The following is a 25,697-nucleotide window of genomic DNA, read 5'->3' on the forward strand; positions in this document are numbered from 1 at the left end:
TGGGTGTCGAAGTTGGACCTGTGGCTTGAACTTGCCCTATATGCCTTGGAGGTGCTGTCCTGTCCTGCCGCCAGCGTCCTATCTGAGAGGGTGTTCAGTGCAGCCGGTGGCATCATCACTGACAAGCGCACCCGTCTGTCAGCTGAGAGTGCCAACCGGCTCACTTTGATAAAAATGAACCACCACTGGATAGAGCCTTCATTTTTGTGCCCACCTGTATAAAGCACCCCAACATGAAACTCCATGTCTGTACTCAACCTCTCCAATTCCTCCGCATCCTCATACTCATCCACCATAAGCGTTGCACAATTCTGCTAATACTAGGCTCCCTCCAACATGATTTCCCCCAACTCTGCTGGTTAGAGGCTCCCTCCACCCTGATTTCCACCAACTCTGCTGGTTAGAGGCTCCCTCCACCCTGCTTTCCCACAACTCTGCTGGTTAGAGGCTCCTTCCACCATGAATTTGCCCAAACTGGGCTGTTTAGAGGCTCCCTCCACCATGAATTGGTCCAAACTGGGCTGGTTAGAGGCTCCCTCCACCATTAATTGGTCCAAACTGGGCTGGTTAGAGGCTCCCTCCACCATGAATTTGCCCAAACTGGGCTGTTTAGAGGCTCCCTCCACCATGAATTTGCCCAAACTGGGCTGTTTAGAGGCTCCCTCCACCATGAATTGGTCCAAACTGGGTTTTTTAGAGGCTCCCTCCACCATGAATTGGTCCAAACTGGGCTGGTTAGAGGCTCCCTCCACCATGAATTGGTCCAAACTGGGGTGGTTAGAGGCTCCCTCCACCATTAATTGGTCCAAACTGGGCTGGTTAGAGGCTCCCTCCACCATTAATTGGTCCAAACTGGGCTGGTTAGAGGCTCCCTTCACCATTAATTGGTCCAAACTGGGCTGGTTAGAGGCTCCCTCCACCATGAATTTGCCCAAACTGGGCTGTTTAGAGGCTCCCTCCACCATGAATTTGCCCAAACTGGGCTGGTTAGAGGCTCCCTCCACCATGAATTGGTCCAAACTGGGTTTTTTAGAGGCTCCCTCCACCATGAATTTGCCCAAACTGGGCTGTTTAGAGGCTCCCTCCACCATGAATTGGTCCAAACTGGGCTGGTTAGAGGCTCCCTCCACCATGAATTTGCCCAAACTGGGCTGTTTAGAGGCTCCCTCCACCATTAATTGGTCCAAACTGGGCTGGTTAGAGGCTCCCTCCACCATGAATTGGTCCAAACTGGGGTTTTTAGAGGCTCCCTCCACCATGAATTGGTCCAAACTTGGCTGTTTAGAGGCTCCCTCCACCATGAATTGGTCCAAACTGGGGTGGTTAGAGGCTCCCTCCACCATTAATTGGTCCAAACTGGGCTGGTTAGAGGCTCCCTCCACCATTAATTGGTCCAAACTGGGCTGGTTAGAGGCTCCCTCCACCATGAATTTGCCCAAACTGGGCTGTTTAGAGGCTCCCTCCACCATGAATTTGCCCAAACTGGGCTGGTTACAGGCTCCCTCCACCATGAATTGGTCCAAACGGGTTTTTAGAGGCTCCCTTCACCATGAATTGGTCCAAACTTGGCTGTTTAGAGGCTCCCTCCACCATGAATTGGTCCAAACTGGGTTTTTTAGAGGCTCCCTCCACCATGAATTTGCCCAAACTGGGCTGTTTAGAGGCTCCCTCCACCATGAATTTGCCCAAACTGGGCTGGTTAGAGGCTCCCTCCACCATGAATTGGTCCAAACTGGGGTTTTTAGAGGCTCCCTCCACCATGAATTGGTCCAAACTTGGCTGTTTAGAGGCTCCCTCCACCATGAATTGGTCCAAACTGGGGTGGTTAGAGGCTCCCTCCACCATTAATTGGTCCAAACTGGGCTGGTTAGAGGCTCCCTCCACCATTAATTGGTCCAAACTGGGCTGGTTAGAGGCTCCCTCCACCATGAATTGGTCCAAACTGGGTTTTTTAGAGGCTCCCTCCACCATGAATTTGCCCAAACTGGGCTGTTTAGAGGCTCCCTCCACCATGAATTGGTCCAAACTGGGCTGGTTAGAGGCTCCCTCCACCATGAATTTCCCAAAACTTGGCTGTTTAGAGGCTCCCTCCACCATTAATTGGTCCAAACTGGGCTGGTTAGAGGCTCCCTCCACCATGAATTGGTCCAAACTGGGGTTTTTAGAGGCTCCCTCCACCATGAATTGGTCCAAACTTGGCTGTTTAGAGGCTCCCTCCACCATGAATTGGTCCAAACTGGGGTGGTTAGAGGCTCCCTCCACCATTAATTGGTCCAAACTGGGCTGGTTAGAGGCTCCCTCCACCATTAATTGGTCCAAACTGGGCTGGTTAGAGGCTCCCTCCACCATGAATTTGCCCAAACTGGGCTGTTTAGAGGCTCCCTCCACCATGAATTTGCCCAAACTGGGCTGGTTAGAGGCTCCCTCCACCATGAATTGGTCCAAACGGGTTTTTAGAGGCTCCCTTCACCATGAATTGGTCCAAACTTGGCTGTTTAGAGGCTCCCTCCACCATGAATTGGTCCAAACTGGGGTGGTTAGAGGCTCCCTCCACCATTAATTGGTCCAAACTGGGCTGGTTAGAGGCTCCCTCCACCATTAATTGGTCCAAACTGGGCTGGTTAGAGGCTCCCTCCACCATGAATTGGTCCAAACTGGGGTTTTTAGAGGCTCCCTCCACCATGAATTGGTCCAAACTTGGCTGTTTAGAGGCTCCCTCCACCATTAATTGGTCCAAACTGGGCTGGTTAGAGGCTCCCTCCACCATGAATTGGTCCAAACTGGGTTTTTTAGAGGCTCCCTCCACCATGAATTTGCCCAAACTGGGCTGTTTAGAGGCTCCCTCCACCATGAATTGGTCCAAACTGGGTTTTTTAGAGGCTCCCTCCACCATGAATTGGTCCAAACTGGGCTGGTTAGAGGCTCCCTCCACCATGAATTGGTCCAAACTGGGGTGGTTAGAGGCTCCCTCCACCATTAATTGGTCCAAACTGGGCTGGTTAGAGGCTCCCTCCACCATTAATTGGTCCAAACTGGGCTGGTTAGAGGCTCCCTCCACCATTAATTGGTCCAAACTGGGCTGGTTAGAGGCTCCCTCCACCATGAATTTGCCCAAACTGGGCTGGTTAGAGGCTCCCTCCACCAAGAATTGGTCCAAACTGGGGTTTTTAGAGGCTCCCTCCACCATGAATTGGTCCAAACTTGGCTGTTTAGAGGCTCCCTCCACCATTAATTGGTCCAAACTGGGCTGGTTAGAGGCTCCCTCCACCATGAATTGGTCCAAACTGGGTTTTTTAGAGGCTCCCTCCACCATGAATTTGCCCAAACTGGGCTGTTTAGAGGCTCCCTCCACCATGAATTGGTCCAAACTGGGGTGGTTAGAGGCTCCCTCCACCATTAATTGGTCCAAACTGGGCTGGTTAGAGGCTCCCTCCACCATTAATTGGTCCAAACTGGGCTGGTTAGAGGCTCCCTCCACCATGAATTTGCCCAAACTGGGCTGGTTAGAGGCTCCCTCCACCATGAATTGGTCCAAACTGGGTTTTTTAGAGGCTCCCTCCACCATGAATTTGCCCAAACTGGGCTGGTTAGAGGCTCCCTCCACCATGAATTGGTCCAAACTGGGGTTTTTATAGGCTCCCTCCACCATGAATTTGCCCAAACTCTGCTGGTTAGAGGCTCAATCCACCCTGATTTTCAAAACAAATGTTGGTGCCAACCTCAACTTACTACAAGGGCCAAATTCACTGCTGGTGACAAGCTCTCCTCACTGCAAGTGCCAAATACACATGTTTCAAGGTGTTTTCCTACTGTCAGAGAGGTGGTATTGAGTGTGTAAAGTGTGTAGTTGTTAGGCTGTGATGTTGGGGTAATAGAGGGTCTTTGGTGTGTTAGATGCCCCCAGACATGCTTCCCCTGCTGTCCCAGTGTCATTCCAGAGGTGTTGGCATCATTTCCTGGGGTGTCATAGTGGACTTGGTGACCCTCCAGACACGGATTTGGGTTTCCCCCTTAACGAGTATCTGTTCCCCATAGACTATAATGGGGTTCGAAACCCGTTCGAACACACGAACATTGAGCGGCTGTTCGAATCGAATTTCGAACCTCGAACATTTTAGTGTTCGCTCATCTCTAATAATTATCATTACTTTCCTTATATGATGTGATGTCATAGCGTACATGGTGATCTTTTAGTGTGTGCATTATCTCTGTACTGTGACATTACTGTGTGCAATTACTCTGTACTGTGACATCACTGCAGGCATTATCCCAGTACCGTGACATCACTATATGGTTATCCCTGTGTGTAAAGAAGTCCAAAATAATGAACACCACCTCAAATATCTATCTATCTATCTATCTATCTATCTATCTATCTATCTATCTATCTATCTATCTATCTATCTATATTAGCCACCACCATCTTACAGAGCACATAGCAGTGATAAACAGCATTCTTTTTGTGTGTGTCACTCTTGTGGATTTGTAGAGTAAAAACTGACGTCTTAAGCAAATGAGACAGTTGGCAGAAGGTGCATTGGCAGTGGGTCTTCAGCTCATAAGGTATTGTTCTTGCTGCTCAAGTAGGATTTGTGATGTTATTTAATACTGTGTTCACACATCAGTATGCCATCCATCCGTTTGAATTCAGTTTCACACTTCAAAACGGACTGATGCACATACTGATTGTATACTGACACCTTTTTATGCTGATAGCAAACGTTCTCAGTCCCCTAGAGGACAGATAAGGGGATTAAAAGTAACAATTGTAAACAAAGTAAAGATAAGGAGATATAATAAATGTCCCTGTGTCCTCCTTATCTCTACTCTGTTTACAATTGCTACTTTTAATCCCCTTATCTGTCCTCTAGGGGACGGAGAGCGTTTGCTATCAGCATAAAAAGGTGTCAGTATGTAATCAGTATGTGCATCAGTCCGTTTTGAAGTGTCAAACTGAATTCAAACGGACGGATAGCATACTGATGTGTGAACATACACTTAGTGGGGAGATCAACTCTCAATACATGAGGTGGCACAGTTAGGACATTGAAGGGGTCTTAGTGGCAACAGCAGTGCTCCAGGCAGCTGAAGGCCCACCCCCAGTGCATCAACTGTCTAGTTTGAATATCACTTAAAAGTTCTTACAAATATTAGTAGAATTTTTCCACAGCTAGAAATTGACATGATATGATGAGGTATGTTGCTTATTTACTGTAATATGCTCTGCAACCCATGATTCCAGTACTATATGCATGAGGTGGTAGACCACCTTTAAGGTGGTCATACGAGTGTGGGTTCCCATTATAGGCATTACTATAGGACCCCCAAGGATACTGTTACACCCCCGCAGTTTAGTATAGTAAATACTCCTCATGAAATCACAATTCTAAATCACCTTTTCTTAGAATTTAGAAGGACAGAATTATGAGAAAAGATTGTTTATTAAGAACTAAAAGTAGTACTATAAAGAAATGAAAGTGGCGGTACACAGGGAGGCAAAGACAGCTTTTCTGTGAGACTTTTTTGTATGATTCTTCATCAATTTCTTGGTTAGATTTTACTGTAGGTGCATGTACTAAATAACTGTGTTTTTTATGTCTAAAATCCACTGTGATTGACAACTAAAGGTGTTTCCTGATTGATCCTTTTTATTTCAGATCTGCTTTGAAAAAAATAACAACTGATTCCTAGCTTTTTTTTTTCTTACAGATGGAAATACCAACATCTAACATTATAAACCGATACATAGCCACTCAAGGACCCCTTCCTCATACTTGTACACATTTCTGGCAGATGGTTTGGGACAACAGATTAACACTTATCATCATGTTAACAACCTTAACAGAGCGAGGAAGGGTATGGATTTAATATTTGGAAAATTAATTTTTCTTAAAAAGGATCTTTCACCACCTGCAGTTCTTTGCATTCTTCAGTTGACATCAATCCACTGGTTCCAACCACTCGGTTGGACTTTTTTTTGAAGCTCCCACTGTTTCTGAGCAATTCAACACTCACTATACTAAGTAGGCTCTGTATTATCAGATGGGCGGTCCTTGGCTGAAACGGATAGATCAGGCCTGTCCATCTGACAGTAAAGAGCCTATTGAGACTAACAGAAATAATTTGGAACTGTGGGAGCTACTGCAAAAATTCCAACTGAGATAGAACAAGTGCATGGTGGGTGAGGTGGTGAAGGTCCTTTTTAAGAAACATAATTAGTATATCCAAAGGACGAAAAATTGAAGATCCAGCACCAGTCAAGCCGAGATGAAATAAAATTTACCTTTTATTCATTTATCCATAAAAATCAGTTGTCATATCCACAGAAATTACGAAGCAGATGCAGAGTACAACATAGCTACGCGTTTCGGAACTAATGTTGTTCCTTCGTCATGGCATGCCATGAAGAAGGAACAACATTAGTTCTGATACACGTAGCTATTAGAGATGAGCGAACACTATTCGAAACAGCCGTTTCGAATAGCATGCTCCCATAGAAATGAATGGAAGCACGCTGACTTTGCTTCCTTTTATTTCTATGGGAGCGTGCTATTCGAAAACAGCTGTTTCGAATAGTGTTCACTCATCTCTAGTAGCTATGTTATACTCTGCATCTGCTTCGTAATTTCTGTGGGTATGACAACTGATTTGTATGGATAAATAAATAAAATCTAAATTTTATTTCATCTTGGCTTGACTGGGTGCTGGATCTTCAATTTGGGAATATCATCGCTGGTTAAAGTCCACCTGGCTCCGTGCATCACAAGCAGGATGATCATCATATAAGGGTGAGCTGGATACCATTCACACAATTAAAATAATTAGTATAAACCAGTGCACAGCCATTTAGATATTCTGACTAAAAGTGATCATATGGTACACTGTATCCCTTTAATGGGGTTGTGCATGATTACATGGTTAAGCAGCAGCAAAGACCCATTCATGTTAATCAGAGGAAGCTTTACCATTGCCATATGACCAACTAATGTGAGGTAATTTCCCGAGAAGATGAAATTACCCATGTTTTCTAAAATAACACAACTCATTTAAAGGGGCTCTATCATTGAGAAAAGTCATTTTTAACTAATCACATTCTTGCATAGGCTTTAGAAAGTCTATTTCACACCTACCTTTTGTATATAGATTGTCTCAGTGGTTTCTGAATAAGTCCGTTTTCATTCATATGCTAATGAGCTTCCAGCCAGTACAGGAAGTTCCCAGCAGCACTTGTCTCTGCTATTATCTCCTATGTGTGTGTGCAGACAGGAAGCTGAGTCAGCAGCAGCAGCCTGTGCATAGGAAACAATAGCAAAGAGGGTGCACGATGTATCATGCACCAGTCTAATTAGCATGCGAATAAAAACAGACTTATTCAAAAACCGCTTAGGCAATTTACATACTAAAGGTAGGTGTGAAATATCCTTTCTATAGGCTATGCAAGGATGTGATTGGTTAAAAATAACTTTTCCCAATGATAGAGCCCCTTTAAGCGTATGATTCCTTGGCACCTATACATATGACTTTTTGATCATGTCTTTTGCCATTTTAAATTGACCAAAAATAGTAATTAGATAATGAAATAGCAAATTTTATACTACTTAGATACCACAGTCTATAGTGGTTACTGCAGATGCGTGTCAGCTGTACGTTACAGATGATACCTGCTTCCATAGGTTTATGGCATGCTAACTTGTATGAAAGTGCAAAAGATATATATCTGCTGTATTTGTGATTATCACACTGTGCTTAAATTCAACTAATAGGGCACATTTACTAATATTGACTGACGCTAGGTTTACACCCTTCTTTGGGTTTCAGCTTGGGGATCCCCCAACGGAAACATTATCCACTTAAAAACGCAGTTACCCGCGGAAACCCGCTGACCCCTTAGACTATACTGGTGTCTACTGGGTTTATGCCCGAAAAGGGCGAGAAATGGGGAGGGAAAAGAGCTGCTTGCAGGACTTTTCTCTACGCATTTTCAGAGTGGAAGGGAATCCCCAGGCGGAGTGCAGGCGCAGGTGTGAACCTAGCTTAATTCTTATTTTCTAATGAATGTATAAGCTATTATTAGACAAGGCAGACTAAACGTGCCAAATTTATCAGTGACTCATTTGGGATGATAATTTAGTGCATCTTTAAACACATTTGTCTAATGTTATACCATCTATGGGTTTTCTAACACCAAAATTTTGCACCAATTTTTCCAACATGTTTGCTGCACACTTTGGTATGGGGGCACTCGTCCACATTAGGGAGAGTGTTTGCCTACATAGGTAGTACGGAGACTTACAAGTCATTCCTGCTCCGTTAGGGATTGTGGGTAAAAAATATGCAAATCTATTCTCCTGGATGGAATTAGGAGAGCAGAGTGCACTCTGTACACCACCCTATAGAGGGCAGCATCCTTAACATCATGAACGACTCAGTTATAAAGTCTTTTAATCATAATGTGGATTTAATTGCTAAATCAGTATTTCTGTCCCTGCTGCACACTTTGTAACACCATTTCACTTTCACTCTGCGCCATTCCCTTTTAACTTTGTCATTTTTTTTTTTGTTACAAAGTAGTCCAGAAATCTGCATTTCACCAAAATGTTAACGTTCCTTGATTAAAAAAAATGTATTTATTTTGTTATGCATATAATTTTTGTCTTTCTAATTAGTATTATTATTTCTTACACAGTTTTTAATACTTACACCACATGTATAAACTAATCAAATATAAATTTATTTTCTGTACCCTGATATTGAAGAGGGCCTTTCACCACCACCACCAATTCTAGTTCTTGGCATCTGTGAGTAGTTGCCACTCTTCAGATTCCTGCAAAGTTGGAATTTTTTCTCTAGCCCCCACAGTTCTCGAGCAATAAGCACAATTATTTCTGGTGCCTGATGTGCTATTTAAGCTCTGTAACATCAGAATGTCTGTGTCAGGCAGGAGGTATGTTTAAGAGCTCCAGTCAGAGGCAGCTAATGTTAGAGCTCAGAATTACACCCCTAGCTTACTACAATCTGACATTGCCCTTCTGGCAGTAGAAAGCCTAAATAGCAAAACAAAGCACTGATTGCTTGAAAATGGTAGGGGCTAGAGAAAAAATTCCAACTGTGTCAGAATCAGTAGAGCAGCACCTATTAAACTGATGTACCATATGTACTTGAGTATAAGCCAAGTTTTTCAACAAGTTTTTTTTTGTGCTGAAAAAGTCACCCCTCGGCTTATACTCGAGTCAGGGAGTAAACGTCGAGTCAGGGGTTAAAACAGACAGACCCCATAGACTATAATGGGGTCCGTGTGCTTGCCACGCACTGCCCGCACAAATGATTCGTGCGGGCAGTGCGTGCCAAGCACACGGACCCCATTATAGTCTATGGGGTCTGTGTGCTTTAACCCCTTCCCGACATCCATAGCATTCTAATGCCCTCGGCGGACACATTCACCACCTTGTCTTCATGTAAAGGGACAGGTGACGCTCGCCGGGATGAGGGGAACCACTGCTGGGAAGGGAGTGGGCGCAACTGCTCTCTCAAGGGCAGACATGAAGGAGAACCTCGGTCGCAGAAGCACTGAGGGAGATCTCCTGCCACTGGCCAAAGTGCTGAGGGCGGACCTGAAGGAGGACCTCGGCCGCCAGACCTGTAGGGGAACTGAGGCCAGCCACCAGCAGAAACGATGAGGAGAATCACCGGCACAAGGGGAACCTCGGCTGCCAGGCTTGCACCTGAATTTGCAAATTTGAAAATGGCGCCTTGGTCCGGGTGTCGCCTGGGACTGTGACACCGCCGCCGCCAGTGCGCCCCTGTGCATGCCGTCCTCGGGTGCAAGTCTGGCAGCTGAGGTTCCCCTTCGGCGCTTCTGCCGGGGATTCCCCTCAGCACTTCTGCCAGCGGCCGGCCGCAGTTCCCCTTCAGGTCCAGCGACCGAGGTCCTCCTTCAAGTCCGTCCTCAGCGCTTCTGCCAGCGACAGGGGATCTCCTCAGCCTTTTTGTAAAGGCTCCCTGGCCTGCAGTGCTTAGCATTGTAATGCATTGCATTAGTGATCAGACCTCCTGGGGTTCAAGACCCGTAGGGGCTCTAATAAAGGCAAAAAAAAATTATAAAAAAGTTTTAAAAAATTTTAAAAGTATTAAAAATTCAAATCTCCCCCCTTTCCCTAAAACACATAAAAAACTAATACTGTCAATACTATGAAACACATACACGTTAGGTATCCCTGTGTCCGAAAACACCCGTTCTACAAATCTATAAAAATATTTTTCCTGTACGGTAAACGCCATAGCGAGAAAAAAAAAGTTCACTAACTGCCCCTTCCCTGAGGCTGTTCCCCCCCTCCCCCCCCCCCTATAATAATGCAATGTGAGTTCACAGCCCGTCAGGACTATTCCACAAATGGAGATGCACGAACCAGTCCCCCGGATAGGGACAATAAATACAAGCCAAAAATTGCTTTTTTTTTCCCCCCCTATTTGGAATTCAGCCTGACTACATTTTTGCAGGTGGAGAAATTTCTTCTTTAAACAGTTGAGTTTGCAGGTTTTATTGATAAGAGCAGTATATATTAATGCTTCCAAAATAGTGTGATAGTTTTATTAATGTGTTCCAATATTTTTATTGAATATGCTATTACTGGACAGAAATAATTTCTGTGTGGTACAGTGAAATCTGTATGTTATGTGTTTATTAAATTTAAAATTATTCCATAATTATTAACCTTTGTTTCCCCCCAGACTAAATGTCACCAGTATTGGCCTGACCCGCCTGATGTTATGGAATATGGGAATTTCCGAGTGACGTGTAACTCTGAAGACTGTACAATTGCTTTTGTCTTCCGAGAAATTATATTAACAAACAAAGAGGTAAAAAGTAATGCTTTTTTGATAAATCATGTTTAAGGATTTGCTTCTTATGTCCTGTACTCATGCTTGGGCATCAAGAGTTTACATTTTATTGATTTTTTAGCACATGTGTAATTGTGATAGCTCATTGGCGTTGTCGGGTACATCTTTATATGAATGTAGTTAAGGAGATGTAGTTCTAGTTTTAGGAGATGTGGCAGAAGAATGCAGAAAAAAGTGTAATTTTTTATTTGCATAAGATTTTTATATGACAAATCAGAAATCGCCACAAGAGTGATATTTAGTGAATTGTGCAACGTCAAATCACAGAGGGTGTGTCACTATTCTTAGTCATTATTAATTATTGTCACCAAGTATTAATCTAAACTTAATCACACAAAACCTAACTTTTATTCACATTTAAATGAAGACATTTGTTTGTGGCTATGACAAAGTAAACTGTGTTGATAAAATAGGAACAACCTAACTGGGTTATGGGGTGAACAATTCACATAAGGAGATGTGATTCCAGCACAAATTTAGGTGGTCATCTAGAATCCCTAACGTGTGCACAGCAGGATATAGCAGCCAGGTTGGGAACTCCCAACGCCATCCAACCGCTATATCACACGGTCAATAAAGCAGGGCACCAGTGTTATTAATAATGGGGGATAATAGTTCCCCTAGCTTCTTTAATAATAGAATATATATATATATATATATATATATATATATATAAAGAGAGAGAGAGAGAGAGAGAGAGAGACATAGAGATAGATAGATAGATAGATAGATAGATAGATAGATAGATAGATAGATATAGAGCTATTTATAAGGAGTAACTATTAATAATAAAGCTGGGGGAATGATTATTAATGGGGAAGGGGGGGTAATAGTTCCCCTAGCGTTATTAATAATAAGTCCTCCTTCTCAATGTCCCCTTATTAACAGGGATTAGGTTTAGATAAGGATAAACATTATTTACATTATTTATAAGGGGAGGGAGGCTAGTAGTATTATTCTAGGGAAACCCCTCCTCCTTAATAATAGTTCCCCCACTAGATTTACCATTAATAGTTCCTTTTTATACATACTCACCTAATATAATAGTCCCCCTAGTCTTATTAATAATAGTCTCTCTCTCTCCCTCTCTCTCTCTCTCTCTCTCTCTCTATATATATATATATATATATATATACTGTATATATATGAGGAATATAGGAATATGCAAATCTGTCTCTCAAGATGTAAATAGGGAGACAATAGGGAGACAGTGCCTCTGTTATGCTACCCTCTCTGAACATCATTCTCGACTTTCCCAGATGCATTTACTGCATAATGTGGGAGATTAATGGTAAATCTAGTGAGGGAACTATTATAAATGTGTGACCCCATTTTTAAGTAATGGTGCCCTTTTATTTCGCATAAAATAATAAAACTTGTACTCACCTTACCACGCTCCCCCACTGAGTTCGGATGCTGAAGCCTCTTTCCCTGCTTGTGGACCCCATTGCATGTCTACTCTGGGATCTCTTCGGACCCTAGAGTTTAATAACAAGAGGCCTAGGGAAGGTGAGAAAATATAAAAACCAATGTTACTCACCTATCCTGTGTACCGGCGTGACTCTCTGTTGGCCTCAAGTCTCTGTAGTGATGTCATGTGGGTCAGGCCAGCGTTGCGACGCTTAATGACGCTGGCGTAATCTACATCTGTGATGTCATTGAAGAGGACCAAAACCACAAGGGAATCGCGCAGATGAGATGAGTACTACTGTTTTTTATGTTTGTCACCTCCCCTTGGCCTCCGATCATTATATTCTGGAGTCCAAAAAGACACCAGAATACAATAATAGTTTTTGGGTGGTGTACGCCAAAAATGTCAGTTTCTGCTGAACCTAAAATTTGCAACAAACACCATTGGGGCCACAATGAGACATAATACTGTGTTTAGGGTCCACTATGGGACATAATACTGTGTTACTCACACAGACTGGCTTTCTGTGTCCCCAGACAGAGAGAGGGAACTGCTCTCTTAGCCTCTGTTAAATACCCGCCCTTTCTGAATTGACTAATTAACTAGCAGGTAAGGGCCTCTGCATTTTGGGCAGTCCCAGACTATATAACAGAGCATGTCAACCGCAGCTTGGCAGTGCCAACACTCAGGGGGAATATGGGGGTTAATAGAGCATAGCAGGGCCAGGGTATGGTACCAATGCATGAGTAATTTGTATTGGGTTTCCCAGAAAGTCACACATGTGGAAGATTTAGCTGCACGGAACCAGATAATCTGTCATTTACCAGGAGAGATCTGCCTCTCCAGGGCCTCCAGCCATTTGGCCATGTAACTGTGTGATGGGTTCTCGGCCCTCTGGAGAAGAAAGTAGCCTATAAATACCAGAAATCAAGCCCCTGGTAGAGGTACCATCTCAGCATATTCTTTCAAAGAGTATAGGGACTGAGACCCGTGTGGCACCAAATAACGTGGTCATAAAATGAGTTATTTGTTCAAGGTGGAATCACTTGCACGTAGCATAGAGGTAAAATAGGTCAAGGGGTCTACCAAATCAGCGACATGAAACAAACCCAGTTTACTCCAGGACCGAACCATAGGTGTGGAGAGTCCCCTGGGAGGAGTGAATTATACAGAAAGGATACCATTGAGGAACATGGGAAGGCCAAGGGGAAAAGTTTCATGCATGTCAACCACATGGTGCTGGGCAGGGCAGAGGTGCATGACCACCAAAAAGCATTGACATGAAAAGGACCCAACCAGAGCTTCTCGATTTCTAACCATTTCTTGTAGGCTTGAGGTGCTGCTTAAAATGGAATACAGCACAGATGAGCTACCCAGTAACAATGCAATAAGTGTGGAGCTGCCACTCCCCCCCCCTCGGCCTTACCAGAGAGCATCACAGAGCGGGGAATACGGTGGCACTTCACATTCGAGATAAATTTAAATATGAACTTCTGAAGGGAGTGTTACTCAAATCGAGACACTGCTACTGGCAGCATCTCAAAGAGATTCAATAGCTTTGGAAGAAGAGTCATTTTAACCACAGGGATGCGCCCAATGAGGGGATATTGAAGGGTCACCATATTTCTAAAAGGGAGTTGAGTTCCTAAAACATACAAGGATAATTAACAGAGTAAAGCGAGGAGTAGGAGGAGGACAGTTGAGTGCTTAAGTAGCGAAGGGAGCCTTCCTTTGAAAATAGTAGTTGGACCGAAGCAGCTGAAGGATCTCGAACATTCGCAGTCTTAGTGGGGTTATCTTTATAGTCAGATAAGGCTCTATAATCCTTCATAGCGCGGAGGAAGTTAGGGAGAGATGTGTGAGGCTTAGTGAGGGTCAGTAAGACGTCGTCAGCGTTAACTGTATTTTCTATTAAAGAATTGATAATAAACAACACATCTATAATATACACATCTATAATATACAAAACTAGCAGGAGGACCCGGCTTCGCACAGGTATATTACATTTTATGTTTGTGGACTGGCCCCATAAGAATTGTCCAATTTTGCAGTGGTGTATTTTGTATGTTGTTTGTATGTATGTCCATAAGCGTCATGTGATTATGTGTATCTCATTTTGGAAATCAGTGAAAAACCTGTGATCAGTTGTTATGCATACCTGGAGTAAAGCTGTATCTAATCCTTCCCCCTGTAGTACTGTGTTGGTGTGTAGTATCCTTGTTGGTGTGGTACTGTGTGCAGATGCACATATCTAATCCTCCAGCGTGTGGTACTGTGTGCAGATGCCCCGTGTGGTATTGTGTGAAGAGGTGCGTATCTAATCCTCCGACAAGTGAACCTGTGTGCAGACGTGCATATCTATTCTTACAGCATGTGGTACTGTGTGCAGCCGCGCGTATCTAATCCTCTGGCGTATGGTACTGTGTGCTGAGATGCGTATGTAATTCTCTGGCGTGTGGTATTGTGTGCAGAGGCATGTGTCTAATCCTGCCCCATGTGGTACTGTGTGCAGATGCAGGTATCTAATCCTCACCTATGTGGTATTGCGTACAGTGGCGCGTTTCTAATCCTCCGGCATGTGATATTGTGTGGAGAGGCGCATATCTAATCCTCTGGCATGTGGTACTGTGCGTTTCTAATCCTCCGGCATGTGGAACTATATGCAGATGTGCATATCCGATCCTCTGGCGTGTGGTACTGTGTGCAGATGCGCGTATCTAATCCTACCCCGTGTGGTACTGTGTGTAGATGCGCATATCTAATTCTTTGGTGGTGGTACTATGTGAGGACATGCGTATCTAATCCTCCAGCGTGTTGAACTGTGTGCAGATGTGCGTATCTAATCCTCCCCTGTGTGGTATTGTGTGAAGAGGTGCGTATCTAATCCTCCCCTGTGTGGTACTTTGTGCAGACACACGTATCTAATCCTTCAGCGTGTGGAACTGTGTGCAGATGCGCATATCTAACCCTCGGTTATGTGGTACTGTGTACAGACGCACGTATCTAATCCTCCCCTGTGTGGTATTGTGTGAAGAGGCACGTATCTAATCCTACGGCGTGTGGAACTGTGTGTAGACGCATGTATCTAATCCTACAGCATGTGGTACTGTTTGCAGACATGCATATCTAATCCTCCCCGTGTGGTACTGTGTGCTGAGATGCGTATCTAATTCTCTGGCTTGTGGTACTGTGTGCAGAGGCATGTATTTAATCCACCAAAGTGTGGTACTGTGTGCAGACACACGTATCTAATCCTCCCCTGTGTGGTATTGTGTGAAGAGGTGCGTATCTAATCCTACGGCATGTGGTACTGTGTGCAGACGTGCTTATCTTATGCTCTGGTGTGAGGATCTGTTGTGCAGATGCGCCTATCCGATCCTTTGCCATGTGGTACTGTGTGCAGACACATGTATCCAATCTCTTGGCATATGGTACTGTGTGCAGACGCGCGTATCTAAACCTCCGGCGTGTGAAAGTGTGTGCAGACGCGCATATCTAAATCTCCGGCGTGTGAAACTGTGTGCAGACGTGCATATCTAATACTACGGCATGTGGTACTGTGTGCAGACGTGCATTTCTAATACTCTGGCAGTGGTACTATGTGAAGACATGCGTATCTAATCCTCTGGCGTGTTGAACTGTGTGTAGATGTGCGTATCTAATCCTCCCCTGTGTGGTATTGTGTGTAGAGGTGTGTATCTAATCCTCCCCCGTGTGGTACTGTGTGCTGAGATGCATATCTATTTCTCTGGCTTGTGTTACTGTGTGCAGAGACATGTATCTAATCCTCCAAAGTGTGGTACTGTGTGCAGACACACGTATCTAATCCTCCCCTGTGTGGTATTGTGTGAAGAGGCGCGTATCTAATCCTACAGCATGTGGAACTGTGTGTAGACGCGCGTATCTAATCCTACGGCATGTGGTACTGTGTGCAGACGTGTTTATCTTATGCTCAGGTGTGTGGAACAGTGTGCAGATGCGCGTATCCAATCCTTTGGCATGTGGTACTGTGTGCAGACGCGTGTATCTAATCCTTCGGCATGTGGAACCGTGTGCAGACGCATGTATCTAATCCTTCAGTGTGTGGAACTGTGCAGAAGCGCGTATTTAATCCTCTGGTGTGTGGGACTGTGTGCATACGCGTGTATCTAATCCTCTGGTGAGTGATACTGTGTGCTGATCTGTGTATCTAATCCTCTGATGCATGTATCTCAGTTTGGATATCAGTGTTGTATTGTACAACGTGGAGTGACAGTGTTTATTGCAGTTGGAATATGAGTGAAAGACTTGCAGGTTTGTATTGGCTAAGGGGGGCATTGTGTTTGGAATGCTGTAACGGTACGTCCGAGCGAGTTGGAGTCTCGTCTTAAACCTTCCCGGACACCTGAAGTATCTCTGCACCAAATTTGGTGAAGATCGGTACAGTCGTTTGGTTTGCAATAGAGAACAGACAGACAGAAATTCATTTTTATAATATAGAGAGATATTGACAATCAGAGATAAAAGTCTAAAGGAGAAACATAGGGAAATAAAAAGCAAAGAGAAAGTGGTAGGATTTCATACCTGAAGAGGGGATAAGAGTGAGGAGAGAACCGTCTCCACAGGTGGTCACACCGGTAGCATTCGACGACAGATAAGATTGCCAATAACTGTCCCATGTCAAATAAAATGTATCTAGTGAGTCATTACAAGAGGCACTGAGGTATTCCATCATACATCTGCCTCTAAAGCCCACTGCACACAACTGTGGGTGAGATCAGTGTGCTATTCATGTTTTTCTCGGATAGCACACTGACCCATTCATTTCTATGGACCCATGCACACAACTGTGATTTATACTGATTAGTGTACGGGCCAGTATGGGCAAGTCCTATTCTGTTCAGTGTTTGTGGCACAAACTCACCCATAGAAGCCTTAGAGATAATAAAAATCCATTGACAGCACACAGTCTTCGATGTACTGTCTGTATTTGAGGATATGCTAGGGACATCATTAGATGCCTCCTGTGTTGTTGTTTTTTTTTTTTGTTGAGGTTCCGCAAATTCGAATCACACACTGATGACACACTGTATGTTTTTGCAGACATATGGCACTGACGCTGAAGGCACACTGGAGTCATACTGATGACACTCTCTCCACAAAACAGGAAAACTGATTACTGGTTTGCGGACTGCAAAATGCACACTGTCATCTGCATTTTAGGCTAAGTCTAACCCTTTAGTCATGAAAGGGAAGAAGGGGATAAAGTCTGTTTCCAACGGGAGGCAATCATGGTCTAGGCGGCTGTAAGAATTTGCTTGCCTGTTTCCCTATAGTCCTAGTGGAAACATTCAGTAAATACTGGAGGAGGTCCAGCAGGACATCATGAGACCACAGGGGGGAGATTAAATCCTATATCTGGGCCCAAAATGGATGTAACATTGGGCAAAACCAAAAAATATGTTACAGAGTACTGAAGTCCCATTGACAAATTGTAGGATTAAGCCTAGTTGCAGATGACCAAATGTATTTTGCGGTCAGCAAACTACTAATCAGTTTTCCTTTTTTGCGGACAGTGTGCCATCACTGTGTCATCAGTGTGTCATCAGTGTGTGATCACAGTTTGCGGATTTGCAAAAAAAAAAAAAAAAAAACACACATGAGACATCTAATGATGACCCTAGCTTGTCCGCAAATACGGATGGCACACAGATGACGCACAGTCTCCCACAGGCATCCAAGGGCGAGTCTGTGCCTCATACACTGAAAAGAATAGGACCTGCTCTATATTTTTCTGCGCTGACTCACAGCCTGTACACTGATCCGTGAAAATCACGATCATATGATTGAGCCCATAGCAATGAATTGGTCAGTGTGCTATCGAGGAAAAACATGGATATCAAACTGATCTTGCCCACGGTCATCTGCAAAGGGCTTAAGTGTGTGCAAAAGGGCAGGGTTGTGATACCTAACATCCTATATTTTGCACCCAGGGTTTGTTTTTAATGTAGATTGTGAGCCCCATATAGGGATCACAATGTACTTTTTTTTTCTATCTGTATGTCTTTGTAGAATGGGGGAAAATCCACGCAAACACAGAGAGAACATACAAACTCCGTGCAGATGTTGTTCCTGCCAGGATTCGAAACCAGGACTCCAGTGCTGCAAGGCTGCAGTGCTAACCATTGAGCCACCGTGTTGCCCCATTGCACCCAGGCTTTTGTTTCGTTTGGTCCTGTTCTCTTCTTTTTACATAATAAGAATAAATAATATATAAAGACCACGATTACTATTCCTAGTTCTATCCTAAAACAGAGAAAACAATTAAAATCATATAGTAAATTTGCACGGATACCAGGACAAAAGTATATACACTGTAACAAAAGAAAAACAGATAGTAGTTAGTGAAGATAAATAACTGAGCAGAAAGTAAGCACATGATTGAAAAGGGTCTATAATCTTAAGCATATATGCAATATATTATATAGGTTTTCATTCTGTCCTTTCTTGAACGTAATAACATGTTATACAGTACTTGTACATGAGTCTGATCAAATTTATTTAGACAGGAGAAGAGCTTCCAGTTTCTCACTTGCAATATGTTGCTTGGCCTGATCATGGAGTGCCAGATGAATCATCTGATTTTCTGGAATTTGTAACCTGTGTGAGACAAAAGAGAGTGAAAAATCAACCTATCCTTGTACACTGCAGGTAATGTTATTGGTTCTGGTATGTTATTTGGAAATTTGAAAAGAATGAACAATCTAATTTTTTAGCAAGAGTTGTAGTCATGGCTGTAAGTGTTGGTACCCCTCAAAGTATTCCAGAAAATAAAGTATTTCTACCAGAAAATTATTGCAGTTACACATGTTTTGTTAAACACTAGTTTATTGATGTTCCTTTGTCCATGGTACCCAACATATTCAACAAGCTTACAACCCCTGTAGCTAATCTCTCTGAACATGAACAAACAAGATAAATTGATGAAATGTTGCAATGCAGGATAGTCCGGGTGGTGGATAAGCAGCCCCAATCTAGTTCCAAAAAATTCAAGCTGTCCTGCAGGCTCAGGGTGCATCAGTGTCAGCACAAACTATCCAATGACACTGGAATAAAATGAAATGCTATGGCAGGAGAATCAGGAGGACCTCACTTCTGACACAGAAACATATAAATGCTAGATTGCAGTTTACCAAAATGCAGTTTACCATCTTGTGGACAGAAGATCCCAAGACAGAGTTGTTTAGTAAAGCACATGGGTTTTATTGCCTCCTGAAAATGGAATAAGACCTACCAAGGAGAGACCACCATACCAACAGTCAAATAGAGTGGAGATTCAAAAGTATTTTAGGGTTGCTTTGCTGCATCTAGCACTGGGTGCCTTGACTGTGTGCAAGGCATCATGAAGATTACCAAAGGATTTTTCAGTCTCAGTGTAGGGCTTCGTGTCAGAAAGCTGGGTTTGTGTCCTAAGTCATTGGTCTTCCAGCAGGACAACAACCCCAAACCTACTTAAAAAAAACACCAAGAAATTAATGGAAACAAAGCACTGGAGAGTTCTGAAGTGGCCAGTAATTAGTCCAGATCTAAATCCCATTGAACACCTGTGGAGAGATCGTAAAATTGATGTTGGGAGAAGGCTCCCATCAAATATGAGAGACCTGGAGCAGTTTTCAAAAGAAGAGTGGTCCAAAATACCAGTTAAAAGGTGTTAAAAGCTTGTTGAAACATGTGTAATCGCAATAATTTTCTGAGAAATACTTTCTGGAATAATTTCACGGGTACCAACACTTCTGGCTATGACTGTATATATACACAGTGGCTTGCAAAAGTATTCATACCCCTTGAACTTTTTCACATTTGTCACTTTACAACCACAAACTTAAATGTATTTTAAATGATAGACTAACACAAATTAGCATATAGTTGTGAAGTACAATGAAAATGATACATGGTTTTCAAATTTTTAATCAACCAAAAATATGAAATGTGTGATCTGCAAAAGTATTCAGCCCCCCTGTACCCTGATATCGCTAAATAATATCTAGTGCAATCAATTGCCATCAGAATCCACTTAATTAGTTAATAGAGTCCAGCTGTGTGTAATTTTGTCTCAGTATAAATGCACCAGTTCTGTGAAGGCCTCAGTGGTTTGTTAGAGAACACTAGGGTCAGGGGATAATCGTACACATCAGGGAGAGTGTGTGCCTACATAGGCAGTACAGAGACTTACAAGTCATTCCTGCTCCGCTAGGGATTCTGGGTAAAAAATATGCAAATCTATTCTCCAGGATGTAATTAGGAGAACAGTGCACTCTGTATGGCGCCCTATAGAGGGCAGCCTCCTTAACATCATTCATGACTCAGTTAATAAGTCTACTATCATGATGCGGATTTAATTGCCAAATTAGTATTTCTATTCCAAAAGGAACAGATTCCCAGCTATGGACAGCGCTGTTTGGGTCTTTTGGACCTCCTCAGCATAGCGCAGGGATACTGATTTGGCAGAGTGAGAGACTATAGACGCGCACTCCCCATAGAAATGAATGGGAAAAAGCAGCCCGTTCATTTCTATGGGGAGCGCACGTATGCCGGCTCCCATAGAAAGCAATGGGACCTGTTTTAAACGCTGCTGATTCAGAACGTTTACACGTTCAAAATCAGCCAGCGTATCCTCCGTGTGAAGGGGCCCTAATATCCGCTTAGATTTCAGTCGGTGCCAGGAGTTTCCATTTTCTTCATATGTTCAATACTTTTCCCTGTGTCATTTATCATTATTACACATAATATATGGACATCTATGGTATGACTTCTTCTTTGCCTGTTGGATGAATTGTTGCCAACATCTGATGAGAATTTCATGTCAATAGCACCTTTAGAAATATATTTGCTTAGAAAATTGGTAATGTATGCAATACTTATTTCACCCACCGTATATGTAAATTAAAAAAAAGCTTTATTGGCACGTCCGTAAATAATATATGTCTTTGCTCATAGATATATATTCATATGTAAATATACACACATACATGAGTAAGTATACTGGACGTAAATTAAAAAAAAATACTAGAAGATACAGTCTGATGCTGAGAGGAACTGCCTGTAAAAAGACATTCCCACATCCAAAAACTAAAAACCAGAAAGTACTGCCTGAAATATGGTAAAAATGGTCCAAACACATATAAAAGTCCTCAGTTATATTAATTAATTCATATGACAAACATTTCCTGCCTATAGTCACATTTTCTCAGTCCTGGAAAACCCCTTTAACCGTATGCTGTAGAAATATAAGAATGCCTGATATTAAAAAAAAAGTATGTAAACTTTCAGTCAGGTGTCTGTTTGGCCTTTGGGATGAACAGAACAGGCAACTATGTAAAGAAATTTGTATAAAAGGTCCGTATTCTAATACATTATATTATATATGACATAAATTATGAATTTGTTTTTCTTTATTAGTTTATAATATAATATTACCTTTTAATTGTAGTGCTGGAATTGGTCGTACTGGTGTCCTGATAACCATGGAAACAGCAATGTGTCTGATTGAACAAAACCAGCCTGTCTATCCTTTGGACATTGTAAGACAAATGCGAGACCAGCGGCCTATGATGATTCAAACATCAGTAAGCAAAATGAACATTTAGTACATCCGTCACAGATATTTTACCTATTACCATTTACACTTAAAGGGTATCTGAATTTTCATAAAAAGTAGAAATATCTGCAGGGTCTTGCTGGGCAATCTGTTATATGACTGTATCAGCCTTCATACCTGATGTCCTAACAGTTTTTTTCTGCTAATCAGACTATGGCTGAGACACATTTTGCATTTCTGTCTCAGTGTGTGGGCTTGTACAATAGGGAGCAGTCTGCCACCCTCCTTATCCATTGTTAATAATGTTCTGCCATGAATAACTATCCAATGCAAATAACCGAAAAAAGCCAAAGTGACCATAATATCCAGGAAGCCCAAATGAGCAGGAACACTAGAATGCAAATACATGTAACCAAGATAAAATATAAGAAATTAAACATAATCTATGGCCCAGTCAGACAGGCAGTACATAGAAAATATTTCTTAGTCACTGTAAATTGTGAGATGCTTCAAGACCCTCAGCCTTTTGCACACAGCAACAGTTTGCAGATGTGTCTGTGCAGGCTGTGATAAGACTCACCCCCCCACCCACCCCCCACCCCACCCCACACACACACACACACCTCCATTCACTGTGTAAAGAGAGAAAAGGACAGCCCTCTACACTCATTGAGAGAAGCAAGGCAGAATGAAATGGATCTAAGGACAAGTGGATCTTACGCTAGGTTCACACTTGCGTTCGGGTCTCCGTTCTGTGCTTTCCGTCTTCTGCATGCAAGAAGACGGAAAGCACAGACCGGGTGCGGCCATGAGCGGTGGTGAGCGTTTTATGCTCTCCGCCGCGAAACCGTTTTTTTTTTTTTAAATCCGGACACAGAGTACTGCATGTCCGACTCTGTGTCCGGATTAAAGAAAACGATTTTGCGGTGGAGAGCATAAAACGCTCACTGCCGCTCACGGCCGGACAGCTTTCTCACCCATTCAAAAGAATGGGTGAGAAAGAGTCCTGCAGGTTTCCGTATCCTGCCTCTGTTTTGTGCAGGAAACGGAAACCTGCAGAACGGACACCGGGCGCAGATGTGAACAAGCCCTTAGTAAAAAAACAAAACAAAACAGTAAATAATGAATTAGCTAGAAGGAAGACACCTAGTGGCAGGAACTTTGGAGAGGTTTTTCAGGCAGAAAGTAACCATATTTCTAATTAAAGTACATTACATTTTGGTCCAGAATCACATGCTCTATGAAATGAGAATAAGTTGTCTGAAAAGCTAAGACAATTTGAAAAGAGAGAACCATCAGAACATTCAACTGTAATGAGGACAATATACTGTATATACTTTAGCAGAAAGCTGCAGCCTTTGATATTGTTGGTTAACATTAACTTTCTTATAGATGTACAGTTATGGTTTCCATCTGTGCACAAAATATTGTTGTAATTGTTTATTTTTTAGGGTTGTGATGATTGTGTTGAGGATGATTGAAAAGTGCTCTATGGCATGAAATCTATTCTGATTATTGGCCAATTTAAAATTCTCCACAAAAAGTTCCTTTTCTAAAATCTTAGCTCTTTGCATCTTGATACCATTTTATTGTCTGCTTTAATACTTATTTCAAGCCTGTGTCACCCAAATGCAACTCAGAGTAGCATTATGTGAAATTAGCATTATTTGATTACTAACAAAGTATGATGTAGCATAAGAATATTGTGTAGGTGAGATACTTTTTACTATGAAATAAACACATGATGTTTAAAGTAGAGTCCACCAATATAAACTATGTCCAGATATGTAACATCTTCATCTCCTGGGCATCAAGGAAAAGGATTGAGAATTCTAATCCCTCCCTTCCAGAGATCCTGGAAATCTTTCAGGTCATGGATAAAGGCCTTCTACTTCTACTCTGAAGGTTCGAGTTGTAGCTTTGTCAGCCTGCTTATGTAAGCAGTTATCCATAGATTCACTGGTTAAAAGGTTTCTTAGGCATGTATCCACACTCAGATTTATGGTTTTAAGGGAGTTATGTGATCCCCCTTTGAACCTCTGGAGTAGGTTAACATTAAGTTTCTTACTCTTAAAACGGTATTTCTATTGGCTGTAAACTCAGCTAAAAGAGTTGGGGAACTACAAGCCTTATATTCTGTGGACCCTTACATATTTTTCCTTCCTAAGGTATCCTCATACTCTAACTTGAACCAAGTTGTTTCCTTACTAGTTTTCTAGCCTAATCCTGCTACCCCAGAGGAAGTTAAACTTCACTCCCTGGATATTGCCAGATTTCTGAGAATTTATATTGAGAGATTCCTACCCTTAGACAGTCAGAGGATCTCTTTCTGTCTTTTGCTGGAAAGAAGAAAGGACTCAAGGCTTCTAAACCATCCTTATCCCATTGGATTAAGGAAGCCATAAAGTTGGTTTTTACTTCTCAGTGGTTGAATTTGTTCAGGTTCATTCTACTAAAGTCATTTCCACTTCCGGGGCTGAAAGGCATTCTGTTCCTTTGGAGCAAATCTGTTCTTTGGAACAAATCTTTTGTAAGTCGTTAATAGATTTAACACTCCTTTGATCGTTCGTTTTAATTTCTATTCTTCAAGAGGTCCCTCCCTCGGGGTTCTTCTTTCTAGATCCCCACTATTGTGCTACTGGTGGGACAGAAGGGAAGTGTAGATTATTATGTTAATCTGTTTTCCCTTCATCCCAATAGTAGCACAGGGCTCTCTGTCTGAGTATTATGTATTTGTCTTTATAATTAAATGGTGAGGGATTGATACTTCCTTCCTTATATTGAGGAGGGGTTAATATTTAAACATTTGTTTATTCAGTAAAAATTCCATTCTGTCCTACCAGCACACAGGGTCAGAATTACCCCACTACTGGGCTGCTGTTGGGAATAAGGGAAAACAGATTAACATAATAATTTATGCTTGTACCGCATTAGCCAGTAGATATTAACCCCTTCCCGACATGCGCCGTAATAGTATGGCGCATGTCGGGTCTGTAACTATGGCGACCGCCCGGGAGTCGGGCGGCCGTCATAGCCGCCAGGTGTCTACTGCTTTAAGCAGTAGACAACCGGCTCTAATTCCTCCGATCGGTCCCCGGACCGATCGGAGGCATTAACCCCTCCGGTGCTGCTGTCAAAGGGCGCCGCCATTTTGGCAGGGATCGCCGGCTCCTGGAGCATGCTCCAGGGCCGACCCCCCGTTGCCATGACAGCCGGGAGCCTTGTTAAAGGCTCCCAGCCGGTCTGCAAATTCTCTCTTTTGCAGGCTGGTGTATACAGCCTGCAAAAGAGATGATGATTTTTTGCAATGCATTGCAATGCATTAGCATTGTAATGCATTGCATTAGTGATCAGACCCCCTGGGGTTCAACACCCCTAGGGGGTCTAATAAATGCAAAAAAAAATAATAAAAAAAAAGTAAAAAAAAAATATAAAAAAATATAAAAAGTATTAAAAGTTCAAATCACCCCCCTTTTCCTAGAACAAATATAAAAGTAGTTAAAAACTGTGAAACATATACATGTTAGGTATCCCCGCGTCCGAAATCGCCCGCTCTACAAATCTATAAAAATATTTTACCTGTTCGGTAAACGCCGTAGCAGGAAAAATAGTCAAAAGTGCCAAACCGCCGTTTTTTCACTGTTTTAATTCTGATAAAAATTTGAATAAAAAGTGATCAAAGCAATAACATTTCCCGAAAATGGTAGAACTAAAAAGTACACCCAGCCCCGCAAAAAAAGACCCCTATGCATCCCCGTACACCTATGTATAAAAAAGTTACGGCCGTCGGAATATGGCGACTTTTAGAAA

General features: G+C 42.7%; 1 protein-coding gene across 2 annotated transcripts in view; it reads left to right on the plus strand.

The window, feature by feature from the left end:
• PTPN3 (protein tyrosine phosphatase non-receptor type 3) overlaps positions 1-25,697 on the plus strand; it is a 247,473-nt gene that overhangs the window by 218,747 nt on the left and 3,029 nt on the right. For both annotated transcript variants that reach the window (XM_075270995.1, XM_075270996.1), the window contains exons 23-26: positions 5,710-5,856; positions 10,729-10,857; positions 18,855-19,000; positions 21,780-21,915. In XM_075270995.1, the coding sequence (XP_075127096.1) occupies positions 5,710-5,856; positions 10,729-10,857; positions 18,855-19,000; positions 21,780-21,915 (558 nt within the window). The remainder of the gene's footprint in view (positions 1-5,709; positions 5,857-10,728; positions 10,858-18,854; positions 19,001-21,779; positions 21,916-25,697) is intronic.

Source organism: Leptodactylus fuscus, chromosome 4, assembly GCF_031893055.1.
Source record: "Leptodactylus fuscus isolate aLepFus1 chromosome 4, aLepFus1.hap2, whole genome shotgun sequence".
Classification (NCBI taxonomy): domain Eukaryota; kingdom Metazoa; phylum Chordata; class Amphibia; order Anura; family Leptodactylidae; genus Leptodactylus; species Leptodactylus fuscus.